We start from the raw sequence: 22662 nt of genomic DNA, 5'->3' as shown, positions 1-22662 counted from the left end.
AATCAGAACTAAAGGTTTAAACTGAATCCTAAGACGTGAAGCGCAGCAGAAACAGACGCTCAGAGCTGAAGCCCACGTTATATTAACAGCACTAATGTGTGTGTGTGTTTCTTGCCGAGCTGATGTTCTCCTGGTTTTGTCTGACTCTCTCCAGTTCTGGAGTCACTCCGACACTAGTGGCCTTCACAGCGCTCTGCTTGTACTTCACCTGGTGACAAATTAAAACATTTCACGCAGACATGAAACTAGACAAAGTGAGTGTTATTCTCCCCCGTTTCTGTTGGGACGGATGTGAACTCACGGAGCTGATGTTCTCCTGGTTACGTCTGACTCGCTCCATCTCAGGTGTGTCCATGACGGCGGTGCCACGTCCCACCTCCTCCCGGTACTGGACCTGGACACAGGCTCACAATGATGTCTGTGTTTAAGGTCTACATCTAAAACAGCACAAATACTTCACAACCACTCGAGTCCAATGAGAAACGTAAAGTAAATGACACAGAGCTGCTGATTGGACAGAAACACAGCAGCTGTATTTATCCATGAAACCAGCAGGTTAAACTCTAAACCTTACAGACATAAAGACTTGGATGACCTGTTCCTTCTCCAGCTCAGGCAAAGGAACAGAGATCTCAGATATTTATTAGAGTCGTGATCTTCTTTCACCTACCACGTATTATCATCAACAGCCCGTTATTTCCCCTTATTTCCCGTTATTTCCTGTTATTTCCTGTTATTTCCCTATTTCCTGGGCATTTTTCTACAGGTGTGAACATACGTCGCTGATCTTCTTGGCGTTCTCTCTGGCGAGTACGATCTCCGGTGTCTCTGTGACTGACGACATCAGGCCTCTCATCAGCTTGGAGTCCCAGCTGTACCGCAGCTAGGGGGCGACAGAGGGCAGCTTTAACACCACGGCAGTGAACACAGGATCATCACGTCTGCTGCTAAGTGTGAGAGCTCACGGAGCTGATGTGTCTCTGGTTGGCTTTGACTCTCTCCATCTCGGGGGTTTCTGACACCAGGCTGTAGCTTCCCTTCAGACGCTCCGCGTCGTCCTTATACTTCTTCTACAGGGGAGAAGAGGCCATGAAGCTTCCCACCACGTTCTTCACTCACAGTAAGAGCATTGTTCCCACTAACAGACCTGGCTGTAGATGTCTCGGAGGTAGGAGGCGTGCAGAAGCTCAGGAGTGTCTGTAACCGTCCCGTATAAATTCTCTCTGAGCTGCTCCGTCTGTTTGTAGGACGTCTGCAACACAAACCACACACACACTCAGCTCATTCTCATTTCTCACTGTGACGCTTCATGTGCTGCTGTATATAACAGGCAACATGTTGCCACAGAAACCATTTCATTATGCAGCTAGATTTCAGACGTTTGTGGTAGAAACGTCAGAGTCTTGTCTTTAAAACGAGACAATGAATGAGCTCCAACATGTTCATGAACATCACCCCGTTACTTTGGCGACGTTTTGTTACCTGGCTCTGGATCTCTGAGGCTCTCTTGGCTCTTTGCATCTCCAGGACGTCGGCGCTCAGCTCCATGCCTTTACCCACGATCTCCCTCTCCAGATCCTTGCGGTACTCCTTCTGTGGACACACAGGGGGAACAGGGCTCCAGTAAACGTCGGATCACTTTACCTTCCACGTGTGTGTAAGGTTTTAACCTGGTTCAGTATCTGGTTGGCTTTCTTAACCCTCAGCAGCTCAGGCGTCTCCTCAAGGCCGAGGCCTGACAAGCCCCGCCCCTTCACTTCCTGTTCCAGGTCCTTCCTGTACTCCTTCTGCAAACGCAGAGCGTGAATACTCCAGTAAGTAGATGTGAAAGTCCAGATTAAACTCCTCACATATTAGTTCTGACCTAATCACAGACTTCATGGGTCAAAAGAATTATTTATCAGTTTCAGTTTATCAGTTTATGCTGTGACATCCTCTTAATACCTGTAAAAATCCACCACATGAGTAAATTACTACTTTTATTTCATGCATCCATTCCCTCTAAAATGTGCCACCTGCTCCTAAAGCCTGAGATTATTCAGGCCAAAATATGAGCACTTTTTATTTTTCATCCTGGCTTTAAAAAATCCTTGAAAATAAACGCTTGGTACAGATCTTTAAAATGATTTGTCCGTATGTTACCTCACTGAGCAGGCTGCTAGCATGACGCGCCGTCAGGTATCCAGGAGTCAGGTCCACGTCCACCAAGGCTTTGCCCTTCACCTGCTCCTCGTAGTCCCTGCGGTACTCCCTCTGAGAGGGACCGACACAGAGGCAAACATCTCACAGGGTGAACCACTCTGGCTCAACACACATTTTCACAGATGTGTTTTTAATTAATCTCTCCATCAGTTTGGTTCCTTGGTCTGAAAAATATTGAAGACCTCTGATCTAGAAGCTAAAAGGAACAAAGAAGAATGAAGAAATGCAACTGAACTAATTTGTGAGCGGTTTGATGAAGACATGTTCTGTCTGACTAACAAATGATTTAAATAATCTCCCTGGTGAACAATATTTCTCATATTTGTGGAACAATTTATCCTTTTATATGACGTATATAACTACATGACTGTGACTGTAGTTATATGAGGGAGCAGTTACATTTACACTGTGGCAGAGAGTGTTTTATTTTTATACCTCACTTTGCATCTTCTGCGCTTCTTTAGAAACTTTGTACGTCTGAGTGTCTCCAAACTCCATGAGAGAGTGACCTTTGTTCCTCTCGTACTCCTCCCTGTACTTCACCTGAAACGTGAAGCAGACCCAGACCCAGACGATCAGACTCGACGCTAAAGCAAAGAGCAGCAGCAGAAGCTGAAGCCTGTGCAGGGACCTGGCTGTGCAGCACCGCGTTGTCCTTGTGGTGGAGCTGTTCAGCCGTGTCCAGAGCCATGTGGTACTGAGCCTTGGTCTGCTCGTACTTCTTCTTATACTCCACCTGATCAAGAAAACATCACAACATCTTCACTGAATAACCCAGTGCACTGAACACGAGTCTGCTCTGATCTTCAGACGACTGCCTCCCTCACGCCAACAACAACAACACAAACTGGGCTTCACAAGAATTAAACAGCAAGATGTGTCCACGAGCTTAAAGCTCATCTGTGTCTCATGCTCTTCTCTGTTCAGGTTCTCAGTCCTCCAAGTCAGTTTGTATCCAAAAACATTTTAAAAAATGCAACTGGACCTGTGGAGTTTTTTTGAGAAGACGTTTCATCCGAGTAGCTTCTTCAGTTCAAAGATGCTGGAGGGAAACTCAGCCCATCAGAAGCCGGGTCGATTGTAAAGCAGTTTCCTATTTAAACCTCGGCTCTGTTTGAATAAACCATTAACCTGGATGACTTAGAACCTTCACAGCGAAGAGCATGATCCATACGTGAGCTCACAGCATCATAGAGTCTTTAAAACATGTCTCAAACCTGCTGTGGTGTGTGTGCTGCTGCTCTGATTTATCAACCCCAGTGACCTGATCTTTTATTCTGAAGGGTACAGCTGAACGCTTCAAGTCATATTCCAAGACAAACTATTTCTGTCAAACTGTGTGTTAACTCCCACTCAGTTGTGGAGCGAAGTGCATGAAGCAGTAACATGCAGAGAGGACGGAGAAGCTGTACGTTGCTCTGTAGTTTGCTGGCATGCAGCGCGTGCTCCAGCTGCAGGAGGTTGGGAACGTCCGAACAACCGTCCGCTCTCTGGTTCTGGTTGCTCTTATACTTCACCTGAAGGACAGAGGAGGATTTTAATTACACAACCGTTTGGTTCCAGGAATCAGTCCTCAAAACAAGCTAAATTATGCAAACTCAACTGCACAAAACTGATCATATTAAAATGATGTTGCTGATTTACATCACTGATCAGTGTCAGTAAAGAAATAAATTTACAGGTTATGTTTCCTCTGAAGTCGGCCTGATTAGATCTGATTAGTGATCGGCTTCGTTCAGTTAAAATCTGGTGAAACAAACTATTTTGGTAAAAGGGTTTGGAGAAGTTTCCTCACGGCAGCGTTTCCGATATTCTTTAACATAACATGTTAGAAGAAAGGATCCAAAAGATGAATTATCAGAGTCATTATGATCTGCCAGGTCAGACGGCCTCAGTTAAATTAGTTCACACATTTGGAGAAGGAAGATATTTAGATTGAGCAGTCAGGTCAGCGATGAAGTCTAGACACAGCAGGTAAAAACACAGTTTTTGAGATTTTTTGCTATTTTGCTCATTAACACGTCTACTCTCTAACTAGTTTAATAGAAACGGTCAAAATTCACTTTAGGAGTTTAATCCACTACATTTTGTCTATGTTGTGCCTCTAATTTACTCCTTAATCGACTAAATTCAGCTCGTGGGTCTGTGAGCTCGTCTCTACCCACATATGAGGAACCGCTGTGAAGCTGTTTCTCCTGCAGAAGTCGGTCAGCTCCAGATATGGTCATATCCTCTGTATGGGCAACCAATCGTTATCTACGAGGGACATTTAAAAATGCTGTGAAATCTTCTCTAAGGACAAAATTACAGCTCAAATTAGCAGGAAAAGTTCATCGGCCATAAACTGTCTCTGGTAAAAGGAGACGATGTCTCACACTTAAATGAACTTGATATAAATGTGATATTTTGATTTTATATATGTTAATATGATTATATGACATGTTTTGAAGGATTTATTTTTGGTTCATAGTGGTTTCCAATAGAAATATACATACACATAACTTTTTTTAATGTTTACCTGTTTCACCTGTGGCGTCTTAAAATCTTAAAACAACATGTTGAACACGTGCTTCATCTCTGACCTGGGCAACTATCTCACCGGGTGCAGAACAGATGCTTTTCTCTTTAACCCCACGGTTAATTCAACCCTGAGCTATAATCACATCATTTAAAAAGTCACGTAAGCAGTTAGGTCAAACTATTCTCTGTCAGAACTCACTCAATCTAAAATTCAAGCTTCTCAACGTCACATTATTTTACTATAGGGAGTCCAGATCTGACCCTTCAGCAGAGAAACACAACTTCAGCTTCAACATGTTTCAGGCTCTAATAGAAGAAGAAACATGTCTGGACCGGTGTCTCTCAGACCACTGGGAAAGGAACCAATGGCTGAAGTGACTCCAGCCTGTTGAACTAAAGGGTTTTTACGTTTTCAAATACACTTCAGTGCTTGAACCTGAGTTTTTATGTGTTTCTTTCTGCAAGATTTTTCCATTTTCCTTCAGCCAAGTTTGAAATTACTTCCCAGTTTGACTCAAAAAGAGGATGTGTGGTCACCCTATTTAATATTAAATGTGCCGGCTGAGCTCAGTAAATGATCCCGTACGATCCGTCCACCCTCTCGGCCCCAAAGCCAGTTCCAGTTTGAGCCTCTTTTGCCAGAGTGTTGTTAAAAAGCTCTGAGGAACGTTGGATGATCCTGAACACCGGGCAGCGTTCAACACAACAAGCTGTTATGTAACGGTGTGAAGTGGAGAGGCTCTTTTCTACGTGGGCAGCGACTCAACCAAAACTGAACCGTGGCTGCGTCAGTGTGTGTAGGTGCATGTGTGTGTGTGTGTCAGCATGCGTCCTCACTGTGAGCACACCTGTGTGTGTGTGTGTGTGTGTGTGTGTGTGTGTGTGTGTGTGTTTACTGGACGTGGAGGTGGGTCATTCAGCAGCCTGCGCATGCATCCCTGTGTTTGTGTGCAACCTCTTCAGCTTTCATCCCACAAGCCCTCTCCATTTGCCTGAGAAAGGTTGCCATGGTTACGCCCACACAACAGACTGAATTGCAGAGTGTGCGTCATACACGTGTGTATGTGTGTGCTTCATTCACTTTGACGCACACTTTCTACACACACTAACTCGTATTTCTGTCTTTGAAAGGACTTTTTATGGACGTGTCCTCAGCCTCCTGCCCCAACATCAGCCCTCATTCCAGCAGCGTAACAGACGCATCTCTCTCTGTCCATGATACATCATACATCCATGATGTCCACAGAGTTTATTCAACATCCTTTTCAGTCTTTGCTTCATTTAATGCTACGTTATTAAACTGTACCAGGCTGTAGCACAGTCATGGAGGACATGGTTTAACAAGATCACGTTACACTTGACCAGTTTGGGATCTAGTGAATTCAGAGGACAGGTCAGGTGAGTTGTTGCTAAAGCCTTGTTTGTGTGTTAAAACCAAAGACAGGTTCTTAGACGTGCACTATAGAACGACGTCACACATTTCAAACATCCTGTCGCTGTTTAAACCGAACTGCAGCCTCCGGCTCTGAGCCATGAAGCTGCAGTTCATCGAGTGGCCACTAGAGGCTCCAGCAGGGAGCGCGTCCCCATAGACCCCCATGTTAAACACGTTAAAAAGCCGTTACTGGTTTATTTTCACTATTAATTTTATTCATTTCATTCTAACTCCTTCCTTCATGTTTTATTGAGGTTTAAACCTTAATGCTGCATATTTAAGGGCGTTCCTGCTTTGGGTGACATCATGATGGGTTGGTCCACAGTATAAACAGTCAATGGGCTGAAAGCTGAGTGAGACAGGTCACATGACGAGGGGACAGCATCGTGATTGGCTCACCTGACTGGCCAGAGCAGCAGCTGCCTGAGTGTGTCTGAAGGAGACACAGTCCAGAGGGTTGTAACGAGGTTTCTGGCCTTTTTCCTGGTCGAAGTTCTCTTTATACTTCACCTGCAGGACAGATTCACAAACACGTCAGCTGATACAAGATCGACACAGACACAGACTCTACAGGACGTCTTCCTGTGTGTGTGTGTGTGTGTTACCTGTGTGTGTGTGTAACCTGTGTGTGTGTGTGTGTGTGTGTGTGTTTTTGTGTGTGTTACCTGTGTGTGTGTGTGTGTGTGTGTGTGTGTGTGTGTGTTTTTGTGTGTGTTACCTGTGTGTGTGTGTGTGTGTGTGTTACCTGTGTGTGTGTGTTGTGTGTGTGTGTGTGTGTGTGTGTGTGTGTGTGTTGTTTGTGTGTGTTACCTGTGTGTGTGTGTGTGTGTGTGTGTGTGTGTGTTACCTGTGTGTGTGTGTGTATGTGTGTGTGTGTGTGTGTGTGTGTGTGTGTGTTTTTGTGTGTGTTACCTGTGTGTGTGTGTGTGTGTGTGTGTGTGTGTTTACCTGTGTGTGTGTGTGTATGTGTGTGTGTGTTTTTGTGTGTGTTACCTGTTTTGTGTGTGTGTGTGTGTGTGTGTGTGTGTGTGTGTGTGTTTTTGTGTGTGTTACCTGTGTGTGTGTGTGTTACCTGTGTGTGTGTGTGTATGTGTGTGTGTGTGTGGTGTTGTGTGTGTGTTTTGTGTGTGTTACCTGTGTGTGTGTGTGTGTGTTGTGTGTGTGTGTTACCGTGTGTGTGTGTATGTGTGGTGTGTGTGTGTGTGTGTGTGTGTGGTATTTTGTTGTACTGTGTGTGTGTGTGTGTGTTTGTGTGTGTGTTACCTGTGTGTGTGTGTGTTACCTGTGTGTGTGTGTGTGTGTGTGTGTTACCTGTGTGTGTGTGTGTTACCTGGCTGGCTAGCCTTGAAACATCTTTGGCGTGTTGGATGTCGGTTCTGTCCAGCAGGGAACCGTCACTGTAAACCGGCTGCTTAGCGTTGCTCTTATAGGCAACCTGGGCAACACACACACACACACACACACACACACACACACACACACACAGGTAACACACACACACACACACACACATGTAACACACACACACACACACACACACACACACAGCATTTAAGGTTCAACATCACAGTCAAAACCAGCTTTAGTGTCAACGTCTTCACATGTATCAGACACACAAACAGTAACGGTGTCTGATTTAGTACCAGACACACAAACAGTAACGGTGTCTGATTTAGTACCAGACACACAAACAGTAACGGTGTCTGATTTAGTACCAGACACACAAAGCCAGCGAATAAACATTTCTCCTGTCCCACGGTGGAGAGATAAAGTGCATATGCTCAACGGCTACAGACAGACATGTTCTAAATAAACGATAACTAACGCTCAGAAATAAAATAAAATAGTTATAATAGTTCCCAGTGCACATGGAGACGACGCAGCAGCAGGTTTCTGTGTGAGGTGGAAGCTGTAAATGCACCAAAGACAGTCAGAGTAAAGCAGAGAGTCCTGATCCCTGGATGAAGCCTCCATGATCTCTGCCTGATGCTCGTACGTTCGCTCAGACTCACGTCGCTGGCCAGTTTAGCAGCATTGGTGGCGTTGACGATGTCCGGTCGGTCCGGCGCCGTGTTGTAGTGATGAAGCTCCTCTTTGCCTTTTCTGTAGCCGACCTGAGAAAAGCGGAGGCAAAGCAGACATTAATGAGTCAGTAAAATAATTTATCAAAACACAGGCGTCATTTAGACCAATCAGCCATAACATTAGGACCACCTCCCTGACTCATCAGAGAATGGACATGGGCCTCCTGAGGGGGCTGAATGTTGTTAGTGGGAGGTCTTTGAGGGAAGGGGCCTCTGTGGCCATTCCAAGGATACTTGATCAGTTTGGGGTCATTGCTATGAGGTGGGGGGGTCTAGTCTAGGTGCTTCTCCTGTCAGCGGTCATAATGTTGTGGCAGTGTAAGCTGCTTGCTGCGTGCATGTATTTACATCGCTCTGGTTCTTGGCGACCTCCATGGCGTGATCCACCGCAGGCAGAGTCTTCATGGTGGTGTAGTCAGACTTCCCCTTCTCTCTGTTATACTTCTCCTTATAGAACTTCTACACAGACAAACAAAGAGAAATCAGCAGGTAAACACAGGAGACACAGGAACACAAGCTGAAGAAATGTCTTATTATAAGTGAAGTTCATTTTAATGCCAGAGTTGGAGAATGTTTTGATGAGTTAAAGCCAAAAACATGAACATTTCTTGAAGAATGAGCCACTAAAGAAAACCAGAAAACCCGACGGCACAAAGACGTCATGAGCAAATATCTGGTGACTAATTCAGTCTGGTGCTTAATGATGAACCGAACACACACTTATTCAGTTCCCTAAAAATAAGTGGAGCAGCTTCCAGTCGTGAACATGAGGAGTTCACAGCGTGAGGCAGAGACGAACATTAACGTGAGAGGAGGCAGAGAAGAAGCAGGTTGTGTTTGGCTTCGGCTTCTATCGAGCACCAGCTGGTTGGTGATGGGAACGATGCTGCTTGTTTTCTTCTTCATTTCTTCTTCTCTCTGCATTTAATCAGAGGTCACTACGTGGTGCTTCAACAGAGTAACGTCAGGACCTTTTTCCCTAATTATAAATGACAGAATAATAATAATAACAATAAAGGCTCATTTATAGTTGTGACCTACGCATGTAGCCTACGCTAGCTAACTCCACCCAAACACTAGATGGCGCTGTGTCTTTTTTGCCAGTCATTTTTGTTTCTACTTCCTGCTTCACTTTCAACAAGAGCGACTGAAACTTTTGCCAAAGACGAGTCGTACTAATGTCTGTATCTCCGCCTCATTTAACTCGTCCTCGGTGTGTTTTATCTATGTCAATAAAGAAAAGGTAAATGACACAGTCGTGTATTTATAGCAGTAAAAAATGCTAAGCTAATGTCTTAGTGGCTGAAAGTCTTGGGGTTGTCTGCAGGACACTGGGACTCACTGTTGAGAATTCTTCAGGTGTCTGTGTCTAACTTAATGAAACATCGGTGAAAACCCCAATGATGTGCTGATGTTGGCTAGGCTAGTTAGCTGGTTGCTAGCTGGTAGCTAACTGCTAGCCTTCAGTCGGACTGGGCTTCTAAACGTGTTTTTCCTCAGATCTTGGTATAAGTGACTGTAACATCTCATCCTGTGTAATAATGAATACGCTGTAAAGTCCTAATTAAGAGGTGACATGATATTGTTCCTGCTGAGGGGTAGAGGGTGGGTGGGGGGGTAGGGGGGTAGGGGGGTTAGGGGTTAGGGTGGTGGGGGGTTAGTGGGTAGGGGGGGTCGGGGGGTCTGGCCGGCTGTTGTTTAGCTGCTCTACATTACACGCTCCACTTAGCGTTTCATTGCTCGGTCAACAGACAGGAAGCAGGAAAGCATCAGAGTCTGGGAGCATCTTCTGCCCTGACTCCAGACTGACACCAAACTATTGTCCTCATCTGTAACCCACATGAGGGGGGGGGGTCATGTCATGTCTTCCCACAGAATCAACCAGGCCAGACTTGGTTTGAATACATAGGTGGTCATGTGGTGAAATGCTGGTGCACTAACAGTCTTTGCACAGTCTGGGCCGACCTAAAGCAGCAGCATCATTATGGACCTTGTGCCCTACGGGGTTGTGCCATGTGGTTCTTTGTGAGGTGTCAGTTTTCAGCAGCGATCCTGCGAACGATGTGCGTCTGTCCCAGATGATGAGCTCGGACCTGTTTGCCTTCAGTGTGTTTGCTGCAGGCGGTGGGTCAGTGTCTGTGTCCTGAGGCTGTGGAGCACAACACAGCTGCTCCCTCCTGCAGACAAAGTGATACTGGAAACGCTGCCGTCGCTCCAACGCGCCCGTCTGCTCTTTAATTAGAAAACTAGAGGGTCGTCACTCGTCACCTGCTGCATCCTCAGCCTCTCCTCCTTATCCCAACAGGCCCGTTTTTCTGCAGCTTCTCCACATGTTCTTGGGATGGTTACTGATACTGGGACCACAATGCTAACGGAGCTGATGCTAACGGTAGTAACCAGACTGATCTGGTTCCAGTGAGTGTTTAATTAGCTTAGCCTCCTTAGCTCTATAGCTGCATGGATGGAAGTGAAGCTTCAACACGTCTGAGACCAAACGTTTGTCTAAAGTTTGTCTGGACTTCACCTCTAAAGATGCAACAAGGAGGAAACACCTGGAATTAGACTCAACATCTGACCACACATAGCATTAGCATTAGCATTAGCATAGAGTTTTATTAAAGGACCAGAGATGTAGCGTCTCTGATGCCTGACACGACACTGGTTTATTATAATAATTATTATTATATTGGTTCATTTATTTCTTATATTATTTAAATCAATATTCTGTTCAACAGAATATCAGAATAACACGTCACTAAATGCCTTCAAAATAAAAAGGCTCCGTTTTTGGACAAACTTTGTATGTTTCTTTAAGCACCGGTTCAGTCACGTTTTAAATAGTGGCACCATTTCAAAAGCACCAGTTTGGCTCCGGTATCAGATAAAACACATCCCTACATGCGTCCCATACACAGTCAATGACTCCAAATATTTAATAAATCCAAAATGCTGCCACAGTTTGTGTGTTTCATGCTTAATCATAGATATTTATTTCAGTTTGAAGGTGTGCAGCTCACGTCAGACTCACGTCGCTCTGTGTCTTGGTCAGCTCCTTAGCGAAGACGGTCTCGATGGTTTGGGGCATCTGAGCGTACAGACTGGAGCCGGCCTCTTTCCTGCCCTCTTCCCTGTAGACTTTCTGCAGCACAAAACCAAACCGCAGCGTCACAGGCTTCATGTTCAGAGGTAACTCAAACAGTGTTCAGATGATCTAGTTTCATCAGTGTATTTACGTTACATCCAGATTTCTCTGACACACAAATGATTCCGTTTCATAAAAACCTTAATAATAAGTTCATATTTTCCCTCCCTCCTGGTTGATAACTCACTAAACACCTACAGACTAGTAACAACACAACAAAATGACAAATCTACCTCAAATCTTTCTGTGGCTCTGTGGTTTGGTGAGTACTGATCACACACAGATCATGGTTTCAATATCTGAACCCAAAACTAAACACAGGCTAAAGACTAAAAAAGAACTGGACTCACTGCTCCTCAACAACAATTCATGTCTGAGTCATTCAAAAAAAAACATTGGTTTTCTGTCCCACCTTCAGAATGAAGCAGCAGTTCCTTTAGTGTCCACTAGTGACTGTGTATAAATATGAACAACACGTCTCCACGTCCTCTCACTGCCCAAACTGATGCTATTTTCCTGGAGACATGGGCGGCGCCATCTTGAGACAGACTCAGGACTCCTCTGTCCCTCGTGTCATCAGGCTCTAACCCTCCTCACTCTGGGGGAGGAGGAAATAGGCCACAGAGGACTGGGCAATATTTCTAATTTAATCTGTTTATTTCTTTTTTTGTATAAAGCTGCTGGAAACACAGTCTCCCTGAGGGAGTCACCCCAAAGAAATCCATAAAGTTGGGTCTAAGTTCTAGGTCTTAAAACGTCATTAACGTCTTTAACCTCAGCTCTACTCACGCTCCACCTCTTTGACCGTCTTTGCATCGGTCGGGTGGAGCTTCAAACAGTCGCAGCTTCAGGCTCAGAGCAGACGTTAGATGCAGACTTTACAGACGGTGACTGAAGGGTGAAACAAACCTCACTGTGCAGCTGAGTTTGCTCCTTGGCATGTTGAGTGTCTTTGGTCTCAGGCAGCAGAGAATACAGGGAGTTAACCAGCTCCTTCCTCCCGGCCTCCTTATATTTACTCTGACAACACAAAACACATTCACACAGGAATAAAATCTGACTGAACTGTGTGGAGATGCATGTTATTACATGCATCAAACAAAAAAACACATTACGCTGTGAAATATCCACAGTTCCCACCTCGCTGTGTGTCTCCGACATCTCTTTAACAAACTGCGTCTCCAGAGTTTCAGGCAGCAGAGAGAACAGCGTGTTGGGCAGATCCTCTTTGTCCTTCCTGTAGTTGATCTAGAACAGAAGGAAAATGAACATTCAAAGGTTCATATTCTGGATGTTTTCATTCAAATCATCTGAGACAGAAAGTAGCAGAAAACAGTGATTCACTGTGAGAACCTGAGAGTCGGCGTCTGTTCAAGTGGTTTGAATAAATCCATGGGTGGAAAACACGTCCGCTCACCACAACTTAAAACGGTTATTTGTGCTAATAAATAAGGCTTGAGCTTCACAGGTGTTTCTGAGGTGAGGTGTGACGAAGCCTCAGTAAACCTGCATCTCACCTCACTCTGAAGTTCTGAGATCTGTTTCACAAGCTCCATCTCCTTCGTCTCCGGCATCTGGTGGAAAACGCTGGCGCTGATCTCCTGTTTGCCTTTCAGCTTATATTTACTCTGGAACACATGATGCATGATTAATTGTTTTGAGCTTGTGAATGTGTTTGTGTGTTGGTGTAATAGGCTTCTTTTTTTATTCTTTTTTAATTCTTCAAGTAGGGGGCAGATCAAATATGAGAAACATTTTCTTCTGGGACAAAGCCAACGAAGCAAAAACACCAGAGGGATGAAAGTCGAGACACAACCAGTGTGACCTGTGTTTTTTTCCAGTGTTAGAAGAAGCTCACCTCACTCTGAAGCTCCATGACGGCTTTAGCAAACTTCATCTCCTCCGTCTCAGGCAGCAGAGAGTAAAGGTTGGAGCTCAGATCCTTCTTGCCTTCTTTGTACTTCACCTGGAGAAAAGAGTGGAGTGATTCATCAGGCAGGTGTGGTGTGAGCATCACATTTTCTCATGCATCTCTTGACAGTTCTATCTTTTGCACGTTGGAAATATCAAACAGCAGCAGAACATCCTGTTAACAACACGTGCTCTTTGGAAGTGTTGTCCATGAGTAACACATCTATGTGTCCGTGTACCTGACTCTGCAGCTCAGTCGCCTCTTTTGCGTGTTGAGTCTGGAGCGTTTCAGGCAGCCGATGGTACAAACAGCTGTTTGCTTCCTTCTTGCTCGCTTCCTTGTACTTGGCCTGAAAACATCACGTTAGAACCCTTCTCACTAATCTACAATCTAAACGTTGGATGCTTTTTGACATGCTAGCAAGAATAAAGAATATTGAATGCTGAACTGTATGAGTGTCAGTACAGAGACATGAACAGATGATGGAAGCAGCTGCCATCCTTCTCACCTCGCTCTGCAGCTCTGACACAGCTTTAGCTAAGTGCGTCTCTGTCGTCTCTGGCAGCTGAGAGTAGAAGCTCTGAGAGAGACTCCTGATGCCGTCCTCCTTGTATTTAGTCTGCACAGAAAAGACGCACACACACCATCAAACGTGAGCAGAATGAGAGCGGACTGAGAACCCGGCTGGTAAAATCCTCCCACCGCGCTTTGCAGGTCGGACATCTTGGCGGCGAGCTGCGTCTCAGCCGTCTGGGGCAGGTGAGCGTACAAACTGGACGTCATCGACTTCTTCCCACTCTGCTTGTACTTGTTCTGAAGGAAAAGGCAGCGAGACGAGAGAAAGTTTGATACCTGAGCTTCAATTACCTCTGACCACATTTCTACCACCTCTAGTCAAATAAAAATTAATTAATCATCTCGAACCATCAGATAAAAAAACTTTTCTTATTGATTCTCAAACATGACAAACATTTACTGACTGTTCTGAAAATGATCACAAATCAAACGTTTTTTATTCATAAAATCCTGAGGAGCCCGGAGTTCTGTTTGCTGCAATCTACGACCTCACCACTAGATGGCATTAAGTCCCACACGCTGGTCCTTTAATTTGATTTTCTGTTTTTGCACAATTTGAAAAAGAAACAATGAAACAAAAGCAGCTGATAACAACAGTAGCTGAGGTCTCTTCAGTGATAATAAAGTCAGACAGACACAACAGAACCATGGGGTCAAAAGTCACATTGGTTGTATATTACTGGCTGAGTTTCCAGAATAAAAGTCCAGTTGTTCTTTGTACGTGTTTCCATTGAAAGGTCCCTGCGTCATCTCCAGGAAAAAGTGTTTCTGTTGCAGTTTTGCAATAAACTTTTACACTGATACGTCTGCGCCCCCCCCCCCCCCCCCCCCTCCCCCAATGCAACCTGTTCTCATGTATTATTATTATTATTAATATGAATATTTTTAGACTAAAATAAAGTCCTAATGATAACCGAACCCCGCCCCCCAGCGGTCTGAACTTCAAACGGTCGTATCAGTCTGTTGAGGACCGGGGAGAACATCCCAGTTTTACAAATAGTGCGTTTAGCTGAGCGTCTTTGAAGTAGAAAGTATTATTCATTTATAACTTGCAGTAGCGTTGAGCTCAGTGCGAGTCCTGGAGAATCTTTAAAACAACCGTTCATTTTCCAACGTGCTCAAACTAATCCGAAACAAAACTGAAATCCCTGATGGCAGGATGAAAGAAGTGTTTTGATCCTTAAATATTAACGTGAATAATAGATGGACGTACCTCGCTCTGCAGCTCTGTAACCTCTTTAACACGCTGCGTCTCCAGAGTCTCAGGCAGCTGGTGATACAGAGAGCTGCTGGCCTCCTTCCTTCCTGCCTCCTTGTACCTGACCTGCAGGGAAAAACACTTTCTTTCACAACGAACACCACATCATGGAAGACAAGCAGCCTGCTCATCACTGCCCGAAAGCTCTGAGGACCAGCTGAAACACACTAAACAGCTAAAACTAACAGGGCACATGACATGTTAAGTGAAACCCGGGGCCACAAACAAGCTGTGACAACAGAAACTATTTCTGCAGCAGAACGAGGCAGAGAGGACGTGTTTCTGATAATGGGACCAGAATAGACGACGGGAGTCAGTTTATCAGCGGCGTGTTAACATGAGGACACAGTCCTTCTCCCGGAGAACCTGCAGAGAACCCACAAACACAGGGAGAACCGGTCCACAAAGGAAAGACGCCAATAACGCACCCATCATGGACCAGTTATTTGGTTTTGTCTGATAGTTTAGTGTAATTTGTTATCTTAATATACACCGATACTAATATCCTGTTACATATGCTAAATGATCCAGTTCCACTTGAACACAGTGAGTTTTCATCAGTTTTCTTCCATTCTCCTCATATGTTGAGTTAACTCATCTCAAGAGAGAAAACGACGTAAATCAAGTCAAAGATGTGTTTCCTGTGTGAACATCTGATAACGTCACAGCCTTAATTATATTATATATATATTTTCTTTTTATTGAAAACAATGTAAAACACCCTTTTTTATTTTTACAATAAAGTTTGAATAAAAGTCCCACCTCGCTGTGCATCTCAGCCATCTCCTTAACAAACTGAGTCTCCAGAGTTTCAGGCAGCAGAGAGAACAGCGTGTTGGGCAGATCCTCTTTGTCCTTCCTGTAGTTCGCCTTCAAACACACAAAGACACATCAAACTTCTGGACTGATGGTAAATGGAGTGATTCATGCGGCCAAATCTTAACGTGAGCTGTAAAATGAGGCGTTCAGGGCCCTCACCTCGCTCTGCATCTCTGACATGTGTTTGGCGAACAGCGTCTGCGGCGTCTCTGGGAGCAGTGAGAACAGGTTCTTGCTGATCTCCTTCTTGCCGTCTTCTTTGTACTTGACCTGAGGGAGAGAAGAGGGAGGTCACCGGGTCGATCTGGCTGCAGGGCGGCTGAAACGTGTCTGTGTCGGCGTCACCTCGCTGCAGAGCTGCCTCTGCTCCTTGGCCAGCTGCGTCTCCGTGGTAACGGGTAGCTGGTGATACAGAGCACCGCTCGCCTCCTCCAGGCCGCTCTGCTTATACTTCACCTGAAAACACAGAACCTTCACATTCAACTACAAATCCTTTAACATGGACGATTAAAATCACATCTCTGGTTGATTAGTCAGTTTATATATATATTTTTTAATTTTCTGCCATAGATTTAAATTTCTTTAAATACACATTAACATGAATCCAACATGTTTTAGTAAAGAGACACATGGAGACAGAGGACGTTCTCTTTCAGTCAGTGACACAGGATCTGTCTCTACAGCCACCGTTTCACACAGAGCGCCACATCAGTCTGGTTCCTTGGTCTTCAACGTTTTCAGACCTCAGGTCTGATTTAAAGAGGAAGCTGCAGACCTGGAGTTTAACAGACGCCGTGTTACACACCTGACTCTGCAGCTGAGACGTCTCTTTAGCGTGACGAGTGTCCAGAGTCTCTGGCAGCTTCGAGTACAGAGAGCTGGACGCTTCCTTTCTCCCTGCTTCCTTGTATTTGGCCTAGACAACAAGAGGAACGTCGTGAAAGTGTAATTTAGCTCAGATATATAGAAAAGATTAGAAACGCATCATGACATAGCAGAGCATCAGGTACCTGGCTCTGTATCTCAGATAAAGCTTTGGCGAACTGGATTTCATTGGTCTCCTGCAGCTGAGAGTAAACGCTCACACTCTGACTCTTCTTCCCACTTTCCTTGTATTTGTTCTGGGGATGAACAGACAAAGAGGATTAGATCCGATCGGCCACAGCGTAGTGACCAGAGTCAGAATCAGGGTCTCTCCTTATTGTCAGCGCTGTGTCATGTGATGTGATGCAGGAACCAATAGTGAGTCTGGAGGGAACTTTATGTCGTAAAACAAAACAAGTACAGGTAAACAGGTAAACACAGACTAATCTGGTACTTTACTTAGTATATTATAAGAATATATATTAGAGATGTAACGATACACTCAACTCTCAATTACACACAACTTCCGATACTGAGTTAACGATACGATTTTTTAACCTAATGAGCTTCCAGACAAATTATTTCTCAGACAAAAAACACATTTGTGAGGTAGGATTAACTTCAAAACACAAACATATGTAAAAAACATATGTTTAGATATATAAAAACTACAGATTATATTAAATATATCAATTAAAGAGAATCTCTTTATTTCTCTGATGTCTTCAGAAGTTTTAATATTCTAGCAGTGTTGCATCTGGCAGCTGATTATTAAACGTTCTGTAGTATAGTATAGTATAGTGTAGTATAGTATAGTATAGTGTAGTATAGTGTAGTATAGTATAGTATAGTATAGTATAGTATAGTATAGTATAGTGTAGTGTAGTATAGTATAGTATAGTATAGTATAGTATAGTATAGTATAGTATAGTATAGTGTAGTATAGTATAGTATAGTATAGTATAGTATAGTATATATAGTATAGTATAGTATAGTATAGTATAGTGTAGTATAGTATAGTATAGTATAGTATAGTATAGTATAGTATAGTATAGTATAGTATAGTATAGTATAGTATAGTATAGTATAGTATAGTATAGTATAGTATAGTGTAGTATAGTATATATAGTATAGTACAGTATATATAGTTTGTCTGGTCTGAACTGTACCTCGCTCTGGACTTCACTCATCTCCCGGGCGAACTGTGTCTCTGCAGTTTCTGGGAGCTGAGAGTACAAAGACGACGCCATCTCCCTCCTCCCTCCCTCCACGTACTTTTTCTATTGGAGACAATGACATGAATCAACAGGGACGAACACAGAGCTACAACTACACCTGCAGGTTTCACAGTTAAAGCAAAGCTTAACGACAAAAAGAAATGTCTGTAGGTTTAGTTTTCTCGACTGAGCTGCAGGAGAAACAAAGAGACGAATGCAGAGAGCAGAGATAAAGGTGGAGAGAGGTGGAGGTCTCACCTCACTCTGCAGTTCAGTCACTTCTTTGGCGTGTTTGGTCTCCAGAGTTTCCGGTAGTTTGGAGTAAAGAGTGGTGGCAGTCTGCTGCTTCACCGCCTGCTTGTACTTCACCTGTCACACACACACTTTACTTCAGCGCTCTGTGATGGTTCTAATGACTTGAAGAACGTCTGCCTCCACCGAGCTATCAGCTCTGTGAGCCTCTGATAGGAAGCACCAATCAGATCCAGCTCCCTGTCCTGTTTTACCTCACATGGACGGATATGTGGGAAAAACACACCCACCTCACAGAACTGAACTAAGATGCATTTTCAGTCTCAATAGAACTGATAAACTCCTCGTCCCTCCACCAACACGTCAGAGAAACCGGACTTTTAAATTCTGACGAGCTCTGAACAACAGGCCCGGTGACTTTTCTCATTCTCTCCCTGTGTCTGCCATCAATGTCCAAATCTCCCTTCTGGGACAAATACAGTCAAACACTGATCAATCTGGATATGTTCTTCTCTAAAATATCTTCAGATGTAAATAAGAAAAGACAGGAAATGTCTGGACATGTTTCCTGATCACAGAACTTTATCGTCATTAAACATGTTGAAGCTTCCGTTATGATTTAAACTGGTTCAGGCTGTGAACGTCTCCCACCTCGCTGTGCGTCTCAGACATCTCCTTAACAAACTGAGTCTCCAGAGTTTCAGGCAGCAGAGAGTACAGCGTGTTGGGAAGATCCTCTTTGTCCTTCTTATACTTGGCCTTGAAACAGGAAAAACAAGCAGACTGTCAGAGGAGATACTAGACTGGAAACGATCAAACTGATTCAGGATGTGACCAGAGAAATAAGCTGCACCTCGCTCTGGATCTCTGACATCTGCTTGGCAAAATGCATGTCTGCCGTCTCCGGTAAGAGGTGGTAGAGGGACGAAGACGCCTCCTTCTTAAAGCCCTCCTTATACTTCACCTGGATCACAAAACACACTGGTCATGACAAGGGAAGCACATTGAGACTGAAAATAAAGAGAACTTCCAAGGAAAAGGACGCAAACAAACAGTCTGGACTCATTTTGACTGTGTTGTCCAGCTGATTGACTGGTTTAAACTGATGCTATTTTCGTGTGATCAGTACATCTTGTGGGCGGAGCCACGATCTGGATGCCCCGCCCACCACACTGCAGACTACGCCGTCACCTGAGCAGCATCTTATTTCTGGAAGGACCTCCTCCTCCTCCTGCTGCTCAGGTAAAAGTGGAAAGTGTTTGTGATGTTTCAGTCAGCGCAATACGAACAACAGCGTGATCTCACAAACTACGACGAAAAAACACAAAAAAACATCAAAAATACCTGCATACGTGTCTGTTATTTGAGTTTCGTTTCATTCCCAGTTGTTATGTTTAAAGGAATATAAATGTAATGAATTACGACTTAAATCCTTTGAGAGCTGCAGCAGAGTTCAGTCTCTGTGACGTCTGATTGAGAGGGAGGTTAAAACCTGACTGACTGTGTCCAGTGTTATGAAGGCGATAAATGGAGAAACGCAGGACAGAGTTCGTCACCTGACTCTGAAGCTCCGTCACTTCCTTCGCCAGCTCGGTCTGCAGGGTCTGAGGAAGGCTGGAGAACAGACTGGACGACAGCTCCTTCTGCAGGTCCTCTTTGTACTTGACCTGCAGAGACAACATGTGTCCAGGGTTTGTGATGTGTTGTACATGAAGGAGAAGTTGCAGTGATCTTAAAAGCATGAAGTTGTGGTGTTGCCGTGTCTGTGCCGAGTACCTGGCTCTGGATTTGTGAGGCCTGCTTGGCATGTTGAGTTTCCAGAGTTTCTGGCATCACTGAGTACAAACAACTGCCGGTCTCCTTCTTCCCTGACTTCTTATACTTGGTCTGGAGTTAAGTAAAAAAAAAAGCGTCCATCTTTGTATTGGTTTGACTTTTCAGGGACGTGAACCTGCAGCTCGCTCTCATCTCACCTCGCTCTGCAGCTCAGACACAGTTTTAGCAAACTGGGTTTCTGCTGTTTCTGGCAGCTGAGAGTAGAAACTCTGAGACAGACTCTTCTTCCCTTCTTCTTTGTACTTGTTCTACAACATATGACAGAGACAGTTACCTCCGCTACAAGAGAAGCTGATGAATGCAGGACAAGGGGAGGGGAGGTAATGAACATTCCTCTCAAAGAAACAGCTGCAAAACACACTCATTTATAACAGACTGATTCATTCGTCGCAGCATGAATCCACTGCACCGAAGCATCCAGAGTCGCATCCTGTCCACATGAAACGTGACGTCACAGATATCCATACGAATCACACACAAACACGGCAGCAGAGAAGATGCTTGGAAACACAGTGGATGTTTCAGTGCTGGAACTCTAAGAAAAGATTTGTGCAATGGTTCCAAGATTTTTTTTGTGTGACAAAAATTCTTAAAATAAGCACAAAGTTCTTGTCTCTGAACAAAGAGAAGATGTATTTCTTTGGTACAAGGGTTTTTTGCTTTCTTGGAATTTCTTTTTTTCTTTTTTTGCAGTGCATGCTCTGAAAGTTCAAGTGTGTGGAAAAGTTTTCTTTGGATTTTTGTTCTTCTAGCTCCTTGACAAAGCCTCAGCCAGGCTGAACGGAGGTTCACCTACAGTGTTGGAAGTTTAACAATGAGTCAGTTGTTGTTTTTTTGAACAGCTGATCTGAGGTGACTCATTAAATCCAAACACTAAAATAAAGCTCATTAAATCGATTTAAGGCCGACAAATAAACTCAAACCTCATATGCAGATGATGTAAATTCATTTAAGCAAAAGCATCATAGAAACAGAAGTAAACCATTGCACTCTTACTTATGGCTTTTCCTTTGAAAGTAAAAGCTGCAGTGGATCATATTAACATGTCACGGTATGAAATGAAATGATTTGGTCCTCAGGTTGGGAGTCATTGTCCCAGAGGTTCTGAAGTAGAACGTGAGGTAGAGCCTTCAGCTACCAGGCTCCTCTCCTGTTTGGGTTCTGGAGGAAGACACCGTCTCTACATTTAAGGTCAGGACTAAGACTTTCAGACAAAGCTTCTAGTCAGAGCTGGACTTAACCATCCCTTAGTGAGGCTACTATAGGCCGAGGCTGCAGGGGACATGTCCTCTACTAAGTCTATTAAGTCCATTCAATGCCACCAGGAGCTGTGACTGGAAACCCTGAGGCAGCTGACATCGCTGGAGAAGGCAGCTTCCACATGAACATCTTCAAAGAATCAGGTTCATGGTACTTGGTGACAACAACTGGCAGTAAAACCAGAGCTGTGACAGTTTCTTCTAGTTTCACTGATGAATTCACTCAGTGATGAGTTCAAATAACGTGAGAATGTGTTAATGTAAGAAACATGCACCAATCCATCTGAAGGTTTCTTACTTGGCTCTGCATGTCGGAGATCTCCCGGGCGAACTGGGTCTCTAGAGTGTCAGGGAGCTGGTTGTAAACCGGACATGACAACTCCTTCTTCCCAGCGTCTTTGTACAGGATCTACCAGAGGGGAGACAAAATAAAGACTTTCTGAAAGAGGAACAAGCTGCAGGTTTCTGAATATTTTAACTGAGCAACTGCAAACTTCTAGAGCAGTTCATTAATCTGTGAACTTATACCTGGTCCTCAGCAACTTCACACAACAAAACAAATATAAGGAACTTTAGGTTAATGAGGTTGTTTTTTATTATAATTATAATTGTTGCAGCAAATGATCGTCCACTTCCAGGGTGAAAACAGTTGATGCAAATATGTGAAAGCAGGAGTTTTTACTAAAACATCTCAGTGCACGATGCTTACAACAAGTTTTAGCACCTTCACACACAATCACACATTTAGAAAACTCATAGACAAGTAAGAGGTGGAGGTGTCTCAATCAAAGTTGTGTTATTAAGCATCAAACAGAGGAACTTTAAACCAGCTGGACTGAAGGTCAGTGGGTTTAGTTCATGTGTACCTCACTCTGTAGCTGTGATGCCTCTTTAGCGTGCTGTGTCTCCAGGGTTTCAGGCAGTCGGTGGTACAGAGACGCTGACGCCTGCTTCTTACTGGTTTCTTTGTATTTAGCCTGAAAGTCACAACAGGCCCTTAGATCAGAGTTTAGTTCTCAGAGCTCCTTTTACCCCGAGGTGGTCGCTGTTAGGGAGCTGAACTGGACAAAACTCAACAGAATACTGAGCTCATGAGCTGAAGTTCACCAGACACAGACACCAGCAAAGAAATGTGATTTATTCACAAACTGGAAATAAATAGCTGCTAATGAAATGCCACTGATTTATATCCCAGTTACAGGAGGTCTGAGCCAGACAGGACGAGAGGACTCGCTTTATTTCCATCAAACCTCAGTGTTTTCCTGCTGTCCTGTATTTTATCATAG

General features: G+C 44.2%; 1 protein-coding gene across 1 annotated transcript in view; it reads right to left on the bottom strand.

The window, feature by feature from the left end:
* LOC125024444 (nebulin-like) overlaps positions 1 to 22662 on the bottom strand; it is a 43678-nt gene that overhangs the window by 6147 nt on the left and 14869 nt on the right. Inside the window, exons 27-64 of the mRNA XM_047612222.1 lie at positions 22243 to 22353; positions 21675 to 21785; positions 20255 to 20365; positions 20058 to 20168; positions 19838 to 19948; positions 19135 to 19245; positions 18933 to 19040; positions 18288 to 18398; positions 17982 to 18092; positions 16959 to 17069; positions 16754 to 16864; positions 16294 to 16404; positions 16108 to 16218; positions 15892 to 15999; positions 15085 to 15195; positions 13998 to 14108; positions 13804 to 13914; positions 13534 to 13644; positions 13242 to 13349; positions 12901 to 13011; positions 12524 to 12631; positions 12293 to 12403; positions 11270 to 11380; positions 8590 to 8700; positions 8170 to 8271; positions 7488 to 7592; positions 6557 to 6667; positions 3615 to 3719; positions 2834 to 2938; positions 2638 to 2745; positions 2143 to 2253; positions 1671 to 1787; positions 1483 to 1593; positions 1148 to 1252; positions 966 to 1070; positions 779 to 883; positions 302 to 394; positions 116 to 208 (exon numbers count right to left, since the gene is read on the bottom strand). Coding sequence (XP_047468178.1) covers positions 116 to 208; positions 302 to 394; positions 779 to 883; positions 966 to 1070; positions 1148 to 1252; positions 1483 to 1593; positions 1671 to 1787; positions 2143 to 2253; positions 2638 to 2745; positions 2834 to 2938; positions 3615 to 3719; positions 6557 to 6667; positions 7488 to 7592; positions 8170 to 8271; positions 8590 to 8700; positions 11270 to 11380; positions 12293 to 12403; positions 12524 to 12631; positions 12901 to 13011; positions 13242 to 13349; positions 13534 to 13644; positions 13804 to 13914; positions 13998 to 14108; positions 15085 to 15195; positions 15892 to 15999; positions 16108 to 16218; positions 16294 to 16404; positions 16754 to 16864; positions 16959 to 17069; positions 17982 to 18092; positions 18288 to 18398; positions 18933 to 19040; positions 19135 to 19245; positions 19838 to 19948; positions 20058 to 20168; positions 20255 to 20365; positions 21675 to 21785; positions 22243 to 22353 — 4128 coding nt within the window. The remainder of the gene's footprint in view (positions 1 to 115; positions 209 to 301; positions 395 to 778; positions 884 to 965; positions 1071 to 1147; positions 1253 to 1482; positions 1594 to 1670; positions 1788 to 2142; positions 2254 to 2637; positions 2746 to 2833; positions 2939 to 3614; positions 3720 to 6556; positions 6668 to 7487; positions 7593 to 8169; positions 8272 to 8589; positions 8701 to 11269; positions 11381 to 12292; positions 12404 to 12523; positions 12632 to 12900; positions 13012 to 13241; positions 13350 to 13533; positions 13645 to 13803; positions 13915 to 13997; positions 14109 to 15084; positions 15196 to 15891; positions 16000 to 16107; positions 16219 to 16293; positions 16405 to 16753; positions 16865 to 16958; positions 17070 to 17981; positions 18093 to 18287; positions 18399 to 18932; positions 19041 to 19134; positions 19246 to 19837; positions 19949 to 20057; positions 20169 to 20254; positions 20366 to 21674; positions 21786 to 22242; positions 22354 to 22662) is intronic.

This window comes from Mugil cephalus, chromosome 18 (assembly GCF_022458985.1).
Source record: "Mugil cephalus isolate CIBA_MC_2020 chromosome 18, CIBA_Mcephalus_1.1, whole genome shotgun sequence".
Lineage (NCBI taxonomy): Eukaryota > Metazoa > Chordata > Actinopteri > Mugiliformes > Mugilidae > Mugil > Mugil cephalus.
Note: the sequence above shows the minus strand (reverse complement) of the source record. Positions and strands in the feature narration are given on the sequence as shown.